Source organism: Natrix helvetica, assembly GCF_964273705.1.
Source record: "Natrix helvetica genome assembly, chromosome: 2".
Classification (NCBI taxonomy): Eukaryota; Metazoa; Chordata; class Lepidosauria; order Squamata; family Natricidae; genus Natrix; species Natrix helvetica.
In genome coordinates this window covers 61374373-61387707 of record NC_138552.1, presented here as the reverse complement: position 1 = coordinate 61387707, position 13335 = coordinate 61374373, and the positions used below count along the sequence as shown (strand labels likewise).

The 13335-nt window shown below is 36.4% G+C and overlaps 1 protein-coding gene across 2 annotated transcripts in view; it reads right to left on the bottom strand.

The window, feature by feature from the left end:
- The window catches only part of ROR2 (receptor tyrosine kinase like orphan receptor 2), a 169515-nt gene that overhangs the window by 71944 nt on the left and 84236 nt on the right, over positions 1 to 13335 (bottom strand). For both annotated transcript variants that reach the window (XM_081943265.1, XM_081943266.1), the window contains exon 2: positions 5483 to 5560. In XM_081943265.1, coding sequence (XP_081799391.1) covers positions 5483 to 5560 — 78 coding nt within the window. The remainder of the gene's footprint in view (positions 1 to 5482; positions 5561 to 13335) is intronic.

Here is a 13335-nt window from a genome sequence, read left to right as displayed (position 1 = left end):
AATTCATCTCAAATAAATTGATGCCCCAGGGGCTATCTTGATGTTTGTTCACTTCTGAAAAACCAAAAAGAGACAGAACATTGAATTACATTTATAAACTCAATTTTACTTCTGAAATAAACTTATAGTAGGTAGAGACTTTTCTCGAACAGTTTGCTTGGGGTAGTGGCTAAGACAGAGGTGGTATTCAGCAGGTTCTGACCAGTTCTGGAGAACTGGTAGCGGAAAGTTTGAGTAGTTCGGAGAACCGGTAAATACCACTGCTGACTGGCCCCACCCCCATCTATTCTCTGCCTCTTGAGTCCCAGCTGATCGGGAGGAAATGGGGATTTTGCAGTAACCTTCCCCTGAAGTGGGGTGGGAATCAGTGGTGGGCTCTGGATTTCGGTGCAACTGGTACGGTGCTACGGGGCCGGGCGTCCACCACATGAATGTGTGCAGCACGCGCACAGCGCGCACATGTGTACTTACCGCTCGCGATGCTCCAGCTGCTCAGTAGAGCGGAGCATAGGCGCCATACACTCTGTGTGCGTAAGGCCCGAACAGCTCAAATACAGGTAAGGAGTATGGGCGGGTGGGCTCTCCAGAGCACCATACCGGAACTGGTGAGAATGGAGATTTTACACTATCCTTCCCCTGACACACCCACCAAGCCACACACACAGAACTGGTACTAAAAAAAATTGAATCCCACCACTAGGCTAAGAGCCCAGGCTAGAAATTGGGAGACTGTGAGTTTTAGGCATGAAGGCTGCTGAGTGATCTTGGGCCAGTCACTTTCTCTCAGCCCTTGGAAAAAGGCAAGGGCAATGCCCTTCTGGAAATTTTAGTATGTCTTCCAAGTATTAACTAAACCCAGTACTGTTTAGCTTTCTTCAGAATTAGTTAAGATCACTACAAGTTTCAATTATGATTTTTTTAAAAAAATGTATGTAAACCAAATAGCATAATAGACATACTAGTATATACTAAAAGCTCTCAGATCTAAATGCAAGCTTGTATTGACAATTTGATCAGATGAAATTTGTAGCGTATCATATTATCTAAAAAGCAACCCCTTAAATAGTTGAGATATAAATTTATTTACATTTTACCAGTATTTTGGATTATCCCAGGTATAATGTTAAACAAATCAATGCAACTTAATAATTACTGGCCATGCTATTTCAGAATTTCTTATTTTGTACTATTATAATACAAAATATAGAATTTTTTTTGTAAAAAAGTAATTCAGAATATGAATTAACAGACATAAGATAATTTCATGATTTAAATATATACAGAGGAAGAATACATTAAAGTTACATTTAATACCTGAACTGAAACAACACAAAATATTGTTAAACATAAGTTATATTTCTGTGGAATATTAACTTTTGGTAAGAAGTGAGCATCAAATATAGTTGTGTTACAACAGCTTTTAGTTTGACTATGAACTTTGATTGTCTGAAATCCAAGAAGCTATTCTAGAAGCATTCCAAAGCTTAGATGTTAGACTCATTATTTATTTAAGGGCGGACAATCTCAATTTCCATTTCCTTACCTAAATGTATTTTGAAATCCGTTGAGCTTTCTCATGTAGCATGAGAAAGGGATGTCTTTTGTTGGGGTATGTAGAACTAGTTAAACAGTTCTTTTACAAAAGCTTAAGTTTAATTCAATACTTGAATTGGTTTCATAAATATTTTGACCAACAACATTCCTTTTCTTTACTAGTATGATACATATCTGATTATTCTTTAATATACAATATGTATAATCAATAATTAATTTCTCTGTATCAAACTTACTCAGGCTTTTTTTTCTTCCTCTACAGTAGAATTGTGTCAATCTACTGACATATATGTCAATCCAGTGCATATGCCTGAGTTAATGGGGTGGTGGAAATATTAATTTGAAAAGCTGTAACGTGATTTAAAAGGTATAGTGTAAGTTTCCCAATTTTGGTGTTTTCAAAATGAGTCAGGGTATTGATTCCAAAAATTTCATCCAGAGTTCTAGAAATTACAATTCTGACATAGTTGCAGGGGAAGGGGCAGCAAATTGAATGGTGCAGTACTTGCTGAAATTCCAAACATTCTCACGCTATTTTGACACTACTTATATTAAATACTGAAGAAAAAAGGGTGTGTCCCAATTACACAATGCCCATTAATTTTAAGCAAGTCTAAACAACTTGTAGCTTTCCATGCCAAATACAATATACCACCCAATTATGGTAGCCTCTCAGAGAGATAACTTGCTCATAACTTTTGTGGAATTGCAAAAGATTATGACCATAATAGCATTACACAAATGATAGCCATTTGCATGCTTCATAACCAGCTTACAATAGGCACAGTCAGTTGTGAAGTCGGCCATAAAACTGGAAGTTGTGGTCATATTACGTCTCACTTAACAACTGCAGGTGATTCATTTAATAACCGCAGTGTGAATGGTAAGTCCAGTGCAGTCATGTGGTGCTTTGTCTAACAACTGCGCCACTTAGCGAGGGAGTTGCTAATCCCGACTGTGGTCATTAAGCAAGAACTATAGTTGCACATTTTAGTCTTTTCCTTCATAATTACACAACTACCTTCACTTCTCTGCATGTGTCAGTCAATTCTGCTAGGCAAGATCAAGCCACCTTCACTTACTATATCTATTTCATCATTCCCCTTTCTATCTGGGCAGGTATGTCAATGTATATATTCACAGTCAGACACAATGATTCTTCCACGCACAAAACTTAATTTCACAGTCTGCTGCATTCAGTTTCAGTTTCCTTCTTCTTTTGTTGTTGTTCTTGTTACAAACTTGACATATTGTTCTTGTATTTATAGTTTGTTTACCTATTTAATGAGTTACCAAAGAAAAAGCAGACTATAAAACTCACGAAGGGATATAAATTACAACAGGTGCCCAAATGTGAATTTAATCTAACTCTCAGATTCCACACATGGAATGCATTGAATTAACAGTTATGTATTGGAAACAAACAAGTTGAACAACAAAATATTGTATTCCAAAACAAGAGATCTTTACCAGAATTTCTAAATAAATATTGAGCTACATGAATAACAAGAGATCTTTACTAGAATTTCTAAATAAATATTGAGCTGTATGAATAATAACCTCAAATTATGTGCTTCGAAATGTACATACATTACACATTACTCTAAAGTGCTCAGATTCTTGGCAGATTGGTTTTAAACTCGGTTAGTGTATATTATGCTACGGGAGGGCAAGTTGGCGGGCATATAGCCAAGCATAATTTCCATAGAACAACATTCCAAATTGTAGTATGTGCTCAAAATAGCTCATAAAGAGAAGGGCTAAATTGAGTTCTGAGACGCTAGAACAATGCCAATACATGTCAGAGATAGTGTAGGAACACAAAGTTCAAACATTTCAAATTCCAGATAATGGAAAATGAGTATGCAGATACTACTGTAGAGGTTTCTAGTATTATAACCTAAATTCACGACCCTATGGATTTATTTTATTCCTTCATGTAAAATAACCCAAACACTATAATGTTTAAGTATGATTCACTGCCAAAACCATAAATATTCCCAGGATTTCAATAGTGGCTGATTTGTACAGATTGTCAACATATAAAATATTTATTGATTAGTGACATGGGAAAATCCCAGTGCGATATTTACACTGGAGTAAGTGATCTGGATGATCAGTTGGGCAAGTGGTTTACAATACAATACGATAGCAGAGTTGGAAGGGACCTTGGAGGTCTTCTAGTCCAACCCCCTGCCTAGGCAGGAAACCTTATACCATTTCAGACAAATGGCTATCCAACATCTTCTTAAAGACTTCCAGTGTTGGGGCATTCCCAACTTCTGGAGGCAAGCTGTTCCACCGATTAATTGTTCTAACTGTCAAGAAATTTCTCTTCAGTTCTAAATTGCTTCTCTCCTTGATTAGTTTCCACCCATTGGTTGACTGAACAGAGTAAGAGATACTTTTCTTGAAAGACATAACACAATGTAACTGTAGTTTAACTGAAGTTGCTATTGTTCTAGAGACAGCCATCATAAATTATTAGTTAATTGACAATAACTGCGAGGAAGAGCAGCAAACTCTGATGGTCTTTTATTAAGAAAGGTGCTACTTGCTGTTTATGGGGCCTCAAATACTAGATTGGTTGAAACAAACTAAGTTAGAAACATCTTTAAAACTAAAAGGCATATTCATAACAATGTTCAACCAAGCTATAACTAATGTTCTTCAGAGTCAACATTATCCTAATCAATGAGTTATCTTGGATGCAAAAAAAAAAATCCCCCCGTTTTCCCCCAGTTTCCAGGATTTGCTTCTTTCATTGCTGGCAACAACCCTTCCCCACAATTCCAAAAAATTCAACTCTTGAAGTCCCCTGACATGTAGAGGGGGGGATCTTGATTTACTTTCTACAACAGAGGTAACTGCTTCTCCCTTTTCACAAAAAAGATGGGAAATATATAAGGAAAAATATTGCTTTAATTCTTCCTCTAAGAAGATAATACTTTTTAATTAACTATATTTTGGAAAATGAGGCCACAGGGGGAAAAATACCATTTAGGACTTGGTCTAGGATGGAGTTTGAGTATTCATATTCAATGACCAAAATAAGAAATATCTTGAAAGCTCTTATTGAAATAAAGAAATATAACGTATTTTTCGGAGTATAAGACGCACCAAGATTTTGAGGAGGCAAATTTTTTAAAAAAGTTTTTGTACTCTGCAGACCTCCCAAAAAATGTTTTTTTAAAGAGCATGAATAGCCTTTAGGAGGCTTGTAGAGTGCTCCTGGGGGGTGGGGGCAAAATTGAGCAAAAACTGTTTTTCACTCATTTCTGCCCTCCCTAGCCCCCAGGAGCACTCCTATAGGCTATGTACAGCCATTTTTGTGAAGGGGGCAGGGTTTCAGGAGGTAAAAAATTCTGTATTCAGTATATAAGACGCAGCCAGATTTTCAGCCTCTTTTTTGAGGGAAAAAGGTGCGCCTTATGCTTCGAAAAATACGGTAGCTTTATTTGATATGCCATTCTTTTTTGAACACACAGCAATTTTCAGTTACAGTGGTACCTTGACATTCATCACTAATTGGCATCCGGAGATGCAATAAGTACCAAAAACAATGAGTACCAAACAATTTTCCCCATAAGGAATAAAGTAGTGGGTGAAAAGGAAGTTGACAATGACAACTTCTAGCTTGTGCATTGAGAACCAAACAAGTGATGATTATTGAGACAAAATTTGAATACCAGATTTGAATACCAAATCTGATGAGATTCAAAGCAGTTGAGTACTAAGGTACCACTGTATAATAAACTGATTGTGGCATCAAGTGTGGGCTGACTGTTAGCAACCACACAAATAGAACTTCTCAAGGTATATTATTTTTATATGAATAAGTAATAGTAATAGTAGATAATAAAAATAAAACATTCAGATCTTATATTTTAACAACACAGTCATTACAAAATGAAATTATTTCTAATACCTTTGTGTGTTGGAACGGGTCTAAGATGTCCATCCATTTGGCCCAAAGTATCGTCAGGATCTGGGATCTGTACTTCACCTGTATAAGACAATGAAAACAATATAAGGTACCGTACTTAACATAAAACTGAGTTTCGATCGCCAGTTGGGTTTTCTGGAAAATTTTGAATCCTGTGCTAATTATTATAAATTAAATTAAATTATCAAAATCCAATAATCTGCACATGAATTGGGGCATCTTTTTATCAAAAAAAAATATGTAGACTATTTTATGAAGTTTGGACAGTACATTTAAAGCAACAAAAAGCTTTTATGTGCAGTGGTGGGGGGTGGAATACTGGGGCCAAAACAAAAGGCAATACAATAACATGCCACTGCAATGTACTTTTATAAATACAATTTTTAGACCAATTATAATTTAAACATCAAAACAGTGAAACTAAAACTTGCTGAAGTGGAAAATGCTGACCCTGATAAATTTTCCTACCCAGGTATATGATGTTTATCTTCTTTTCTAAAAACCACTTTTCTCCTCAGTATAACTTTGCATTTGTTCCCATTTACAGTCTATGGAGATTCTCACTCATCCAGGTCTTGGTTGTCCCAAAGATACTTTTTTAGGAGACAAATTATATATATATGTAATACAAATGGTTAACATTGATTAAAAAGTTTCAAAAGAGGATATGATTCGAAAATTAGAACTCATTAGCTCCATCAGTTGTAACTCATGAATTCCTTCAAACATTGTGTGCTCTCTGCTGTAAAAAAGTCCCAATGGACATTAACACAGATACATCTTGGAAATATTTTGCACTATACTCAGACGTAGTGGGGAGAAACATTTTTGATTCACTGCTTCTAAGATGTTTTTATAAAATAATTTTGGATCAGAACTTCCTTCTATATGTCAGCAACAAGATCTCAAAATGTTATTTGGTGTTTACTTTTTACATTAAAAAGATTCCAAAACATATTATTGATGAAACCAAATCAGGGTTTGAAGAAAATATGTATATATTAATTGGAGGTTTGATAATACTTTTAACCATATCTTTAAAAGAAAAAGCGAAAAGATTGAATTTCCATTCTCAAGTGAGCACTAAATTATGTCCCAAGAGTTCAGTGTAGTGTAGATTGAGAACATGTAAGAAACTGGCCAAAGGTCTTTAGTTGTGCCAAATTCATTGCCTGGGATGCAAGATGTATTTAAGGTATGATATGAAACTGAAGAAGTTTAATACCTCAAAGCTTTAAATCATCCGGCTGGATCAAAATACTTAAATGTAACTTTCAGGTAGTAAATTAAAATAAATAAGAGTCATAAATGGCCTTGCTGATAGAGGTAAAAATTCAACTTCTTGCTGGTATTTTAGCTTGCCATTTAAGACAATTTCTTGATTTAGATGGAAAGAAAAATCCTAAAGTCAAATAAACAATAGAGGAATACACAAAAGAGCCAATTTTTGTGTGTTTGTGAGTCTTTCTCCCTGTCTCATTCCACTCCCTCAAATCAAAACAGAAAGAGACAAAAACTTACAAATTTTTATTTTAATACTAGCTGTACCCGGCCACGCGTTGCTGTGGCCCAGTCTGGTTAAATGGAAAAGAAAGAAAATTACACAATGCTTGTGTACAATATTTTTTGTTGTTCCATTGTCTGTGCAGATATAGAGATTGTCTGGTTTACCGACTCTAGAACACGGAACATATAATTGTCCATGTGAGAAACAATTTTCAATTGCTGGAAAGTCGTTGGAACCGGCACATTTACCAAGAGCATGCGAAGAAAGAAACATTCCCAGGATGGTTCCCTCCGGGCAGGGTCATACCGTTGCCAGCAGCAGCAAGGTTCGTTAGGGTCTTGCCCACCTGGCGGGCCCTGCCACTCGCTGCACCGGCCACGGCTCCCTTGGCAGAGGCGGTTCCCACATGGAAGTGAGCCATGGTGGCCGCTGCAAAAGCCGCCATGGAGGACACTCCCACAGGCCCCGGCCTGGCACCCTCCAAGCTCCCCGCGACTGGCAGCCTCCGGAATGACAGGCTGGATGGGGCCCCTCCAGACATGGGCGGGGGGACCCCAGCGTGGGAGGGAGGCTGGGGGTGTCCCCGTGGGTATAGGGGGCGGGGGGCACTGCTGTTGGTCAGGCCTCGGGGCTGCTGGGCCGGGAGAGGCTGGTTGGGGGAGACGGCATCAGGGCTCCAAGATCCCTCTCACAGTTACTACTATTGAGCAAGGTACCACCTATACTATACCTGTGCATTTCGTTTTTCTTGCCTAATTGTAGAACCTTACTCTTTTCACCATTGCATTTCATTTTATTAGATAGTGCCCAATGTTTAAGTTTGTCAAGATCCTTCTGTATCTTTAGCCTATCTTCTGGAGTGTTGGCTTGGTGTCATCTGCAAATTTGATGAGTTCCCCATTTATTCCCTCATCCAAATCATTGATGAAGATGTTGAAGAGTACTGGGCCTAAAACAGAGCCATGCAGTACTCCACTGCATACTTCCTTCTATGTAGATGCAGTTCCATTGAGGACTACACATTGAGTGTGGTTGGTCAGCCAGTTACGAATCCATCTGATGGTGATGCTGTCCAACCCACATTCTTCTACTTTATCTACTAGTAGCTTATGGTCTATCTTATCAAATGCCTTACTGAAATCCAAGTAAACTATATCGGCGACATTCGTCTGGTCCACTAATTTTGTCATTTCATCAAAGAATGCAATAAGATTAGTCTGGCATGATCTGTTTTTGACAAACCCATTTTGGCTTTTGGCTATTACTTTGTTTATTTCTAGGTGTTCGCTAATTTGTTGCTTGATTATCTTTTCCAGAATCTTTCCTGGTATTGAGGTCAGGCTGATAGGTCTATAATTTCTTGGATCTATTTTTTCCCTTTTTTGAAGATAGGAATCACATCAGCTCTTTTCCAGTCCTCTGGCAGTTCCCCGGTGCTTCAAGATCTCTGAAAGATATAGTTCAGTGGTTCTGAGATCTCGTCTGCCAGTTCCTTCAGAACCCTGGAGTGTAATCCATCCGGTCCTTGTGATTTGAACTTGTCTAGGGTAGACAGGTGCTCACTTACCATTTTCTTCCCTATTTCAATTTGTGTTCCTATCTGATTTTTGTGGTGCTGTTTTTGATAGGTTGGACTGTTTTATCCCTTTGTGTAAAGACAGATGCAAAAAAATGAGTTAACTAGTTCTGCTTTCTCCTTGTTGCTTGTCACTTTCTTGCCACTTTCTCCCAGCAATGGACCAATTGTTTCCTTAACCTTTTTCTTGTTTTTAACATGTTGGAAGAAGCTTTTTTTTTTTTTAACTTTTGTGGCAAGCCTTTATTCATTGTGAGCCTTAGCTTTCCTTACTTCATCTGTACAGGCTCGGGCTATTTACTGATATTCTGCCTTAGTTATGTCCCCGTTTCCACTTTTAATACTTAACTTTTTTGTCTTTATGCATATATACATAAAAACTACATATAAAATATTCATATTTATGAATAAACAATGTTTCATTTGAAATATATTTGCTTTGTGTAAATTATAGAGCCAATAAAACTATATTTTTGAAGTAAATTTTCCATGTAAATTTAGTTTTGATTCAATTAATCAGTCAGTAGTTTTTATCACAAATCAAGGCTTATCTATGCAAAATCAACAATAAGTATAGTAGCCTTATTCAAGAAAGAAGCTTTTCCTTTTATGTAAGCAGTGCAAGATATAAAAGTTCTTTTAAGTGCTTTAAATATGATTGATATTGGTATTCTATTGCCTTTTATTCTGAGTGACCAGTACTCATTTCATAAGGTTTTATAAGACATTTTCTGTGCCTCTTTTTTGTCATCTAGTGGTTATTAGGATTCCTGCAATCCGGATACAGTAACCCTATTCCAACTATAATTTTAATTTGTCATTTCATTTACAACATCTATTTTAATTGGTACATATAGAAAGCACAAGAAAAACTATGTACATCTCCAGCTATTACATACAGAGACCGATATTTTTCTAAGAACCAACATAACAAGAATTAATAACTGGCAACATAACCATGGAATTATGCACATTGCTTATTAGTCAAAACACTGCCTGCAAAAGTGTTTTACTCATAAAAGAAACAATAGATGCCAAAACAATTTGAATATTCATATTACTCTATAAAAAGGAGGAAAGAATATATAAATTAACTCTACTAGAAGGGAAAACTAAAAGAACAGTAGACTTTTCTGACTGAATGCCTTCTAGTTGTGTCCATTTCAACTTCCAGAGCTCCCCAAAAAGCATACCCCTGCCAAGAATATGGAAGCTGGAGACCACCAAAGCTGGGAAAAGCTAGATTAAAGACTTGGAAAAATTAATCAGAATCACGGAATAAGAAGGGCATGGAAAATTAAGTTTTGCGATGCAGCTGCCAATTTTGACATATTGAATTAATAAATTTCAAAAGTGTATGCTCCAAAATATTAAAATTCATCTCAAATTAAAGTTTAAAATATGTAATTATTTCTTATCAGAACATACTAACTTCAGGACATTGCAAGATCATGTCCTAATGAAGCATTATTCTCATTACATCTTCAGCAATGCAATGATTTACTCATTACTCTTTCATACAAGCAAATTAGAGCACAACGAGATGCAAAGAACAGTACATGTAATATAAAAGCTACATTATTAATAACTGAAATTTAGCCATAAATAATTATAAATAACACAAACTGTCTAGCATACTTAAATACTATATAAAGTGACTTGAATGCTAGCCTGCAAGAACTGAACTGAAAGAATTGAATACAGGGTCAAGTCAATAAATCTTTGAAAATCGGTACAAAAAAAGATTCCTCAAACCAAAAGGGTCGATACATTAACCCATCAAAGTATCCCAAACACAATTGACTGATAATTTCTTTTTCAGACCTTTATCTGAAAGATAGCATTGTGGGATAAGACCATTCTCTCCCTTCATTGGCTGATTTATACAATGGTCATAAAGTCTATACATAGACAGGTATGCAAAGTGAACTCTTGACCTAGACAACTGAAAAGAGCATATAGCTAAATTCTACAGGGCTGTAACACTTTAGCACTACACTCTTCAGTTAGTTTAAACAAAACATATGTTACTTGTTTAAATGGATCTTTTCACTTATGCAGAAGCTAAAGTGGCTATGTAGGCCAATATGCTTCCCTCTACTTTGTTGTGTGAAAACAAGAGTTGAGTATATCATGCAAAAGCACACTGAATGCAGTGGAGTTGCAATAAATGAATGTTTAAAAATAAATCCCCCAAAAATGATGGCAGGAATGAAAATGCTGAATTAATGCAAACTGAATAAATGTCCATGATCAATACAATAGTATCTAGTCTGGTCATGCAAAAGAAATGAATGTAGACCAGATTTCAAAACAAATATTGAAGGAAGGAGGAACAAATCAAGACCGAGAAATATAATTGGTGCATGGAGTAAATAACATCAAAAAGAGAAAGGTGAAAATTTTGAAGAACTAAAGGTAATGCAGGAAATGGTGTGTAGATGTGGAAGAAGCAAAGATGATTTACAAGAATAGAAAGATTTGGGGGGTTTAGTGGAATGGTGTAGACCAGGGCTGTCAAACTCCCAGACCACGGGTTGGATGTGTCACATGTTGGCCATCGGCACACCCAGTTTAACGAAGGGGAAAAAAGTCCTGATATATCACATGACTCCGCTGTGACGATGTGAGTTTTACACCCCTGGTGTAGACTAATTTTAGCTACGTTTATCTTATCTCATGTCTTTTGATTCATTTCTCTTATTCATTAGCATTCCTTTTCTGTGTTTTACATCAGCAGCCCCCAACGTTTCTGGCATCAGGAACCAGATTCGGAAGAATTGTCTTCCACAGATGAGGGGAGGAGCATGGTTTCATATACAACCTAGATCCTGCGCATGCACAGATGAAGCTTCACTCGCCCGCTACTTGTACAACCTAATCTCTAACAGGCCACAGGCTGGTGCGCAGCCCTGGGGTAGGGGACCCCTGCTTTACATAATGTTAATCTTGAAAGTAACAGTGTTATGTGTTATATGTATTATAAATGTTATATGTCTAAAAATCAGACTGGTTGAGGTGAACTGATTCACATCTGGGAAGCAAAGTAACTTATGCAGGAATTTTGAATCTGGAAAATGGAAATGTGTAGCAAATGAACCATATTCGTTCATATTTCAGGTTTCTGAGGGCATAGCTGACTATTAGGACTACAACAAATAGTCCTGAGAAAAGGCCTTGAGAAAAGAGAATATGACAAAGATTTTAAAGTGACCCATAAATTGCATAATTCCAGGCTATGTGGAAGCCTTCAAAAGGGAAGTTCGGTATGCTATCTTTAAACTGCTGGATGAATATTGGATCTAATAAATACAAAAGAAATATCTAGGGCCACCCTGTAACTAAAAGGATGTTACATCTGCTAAAGATGTAACAGGGGTTTTAGATGTATTTTATGAGACTCAATGTGCACAGAACTGTCATGATGGAAATTACAATACAAACCAAGTCACAATTGCAACCCTGATATTCAAAACGCCGAGTCAATGAGCTTCTCTGGAAGACTTTGGCAGAGCTTTTCCCATTCTACTGAGCCTCTGGGTGCCTCTACAGAAGATACTGACCGAGACTGCTAGTAAACTGAAGATTCAAGAGATTTCTGGAGTGGTTTGCAAAGGCCAAATATTCTGACATCTTCTGATCAAGTCTTGATGAAATAAAATGAAGAAATTGAGCTATTCCTACTGTTTTGATCGCCTTTGGAAAGATGTTTGGATTTGGAAGAAGATGGTTAACAACAACAACAACAACAACAACAACAACAACAACAACAACTAGATTTCTCCAAAACAGCCTTCCCTAACTGGAAAATAGCAGATGACTGAATTATTTCTTACTGTCCTGTGGTTTACAAAAAAAAACCTTTCTTTTTTTCTTTTTAATTATTTATATAATAATTTATTACTTAAAAAATAAAGGGAAAAGGGGATTTTATTATTTTTCCACAGAACACATCTCAGTACTTTAAACCGAAATGGTAATCTGGTTAACGGGTACAACATTCTGAGTCATTTCCAGGACAAGAGTCTTGTAGTTTACTTTCCAAGTATTAAATATACTGTCTAGATAACAATTACACACATCTATTTGTAGACTCCACATCTGTTGTTAATCTTTTGTTTAGGAAAAAAGATAGCTTTAAAAAAAATGGAAGCTAATGAATGAGGATCAGCATTAAGTTCCTTGGTGAAACACATACTTTCTTGCCAACAGATGGTAAATGTCAATAAAACATTATACCAAATAAAAATACTTCCTGAAAATGAGGAGACATTTCAAAAACCATTTCACAGCTCGAGCTGTAAATATCCACTGCCTAAATACACTCAAGAACAGTTCTGAACACACCTGCAGTTAAAAGTGCACCCAGAAACATAATCATTATCCATGACATTACTGTGTGATTGATTATTTCACTGCTTCTGGCTGTGAAAGCAGCACAACAGAAACAAACATAAATCCAGTCTCTCTCTCAAAAAAAACCCTGAAAATAATCTTATTTATGGGCCTGGCACTGCATAAATCAGGCAAGCAAATGGATTTTTTAAAGGATTCCTGTCTATTTTTAAGAGAATAGATATTAATAAATTTAAGTAATTTTATGATTCCCACGTCAAATGTCCATGGTTATAAAGAAAGTTATAGAAAGAAGCAAACAAAACATTATTCCATGAAAGAAAAATTTCCACCTATTCAACTTTTCAAAATGCCTTAAAATGAACAACATGTTGAAATATATATTCACAGAGAACA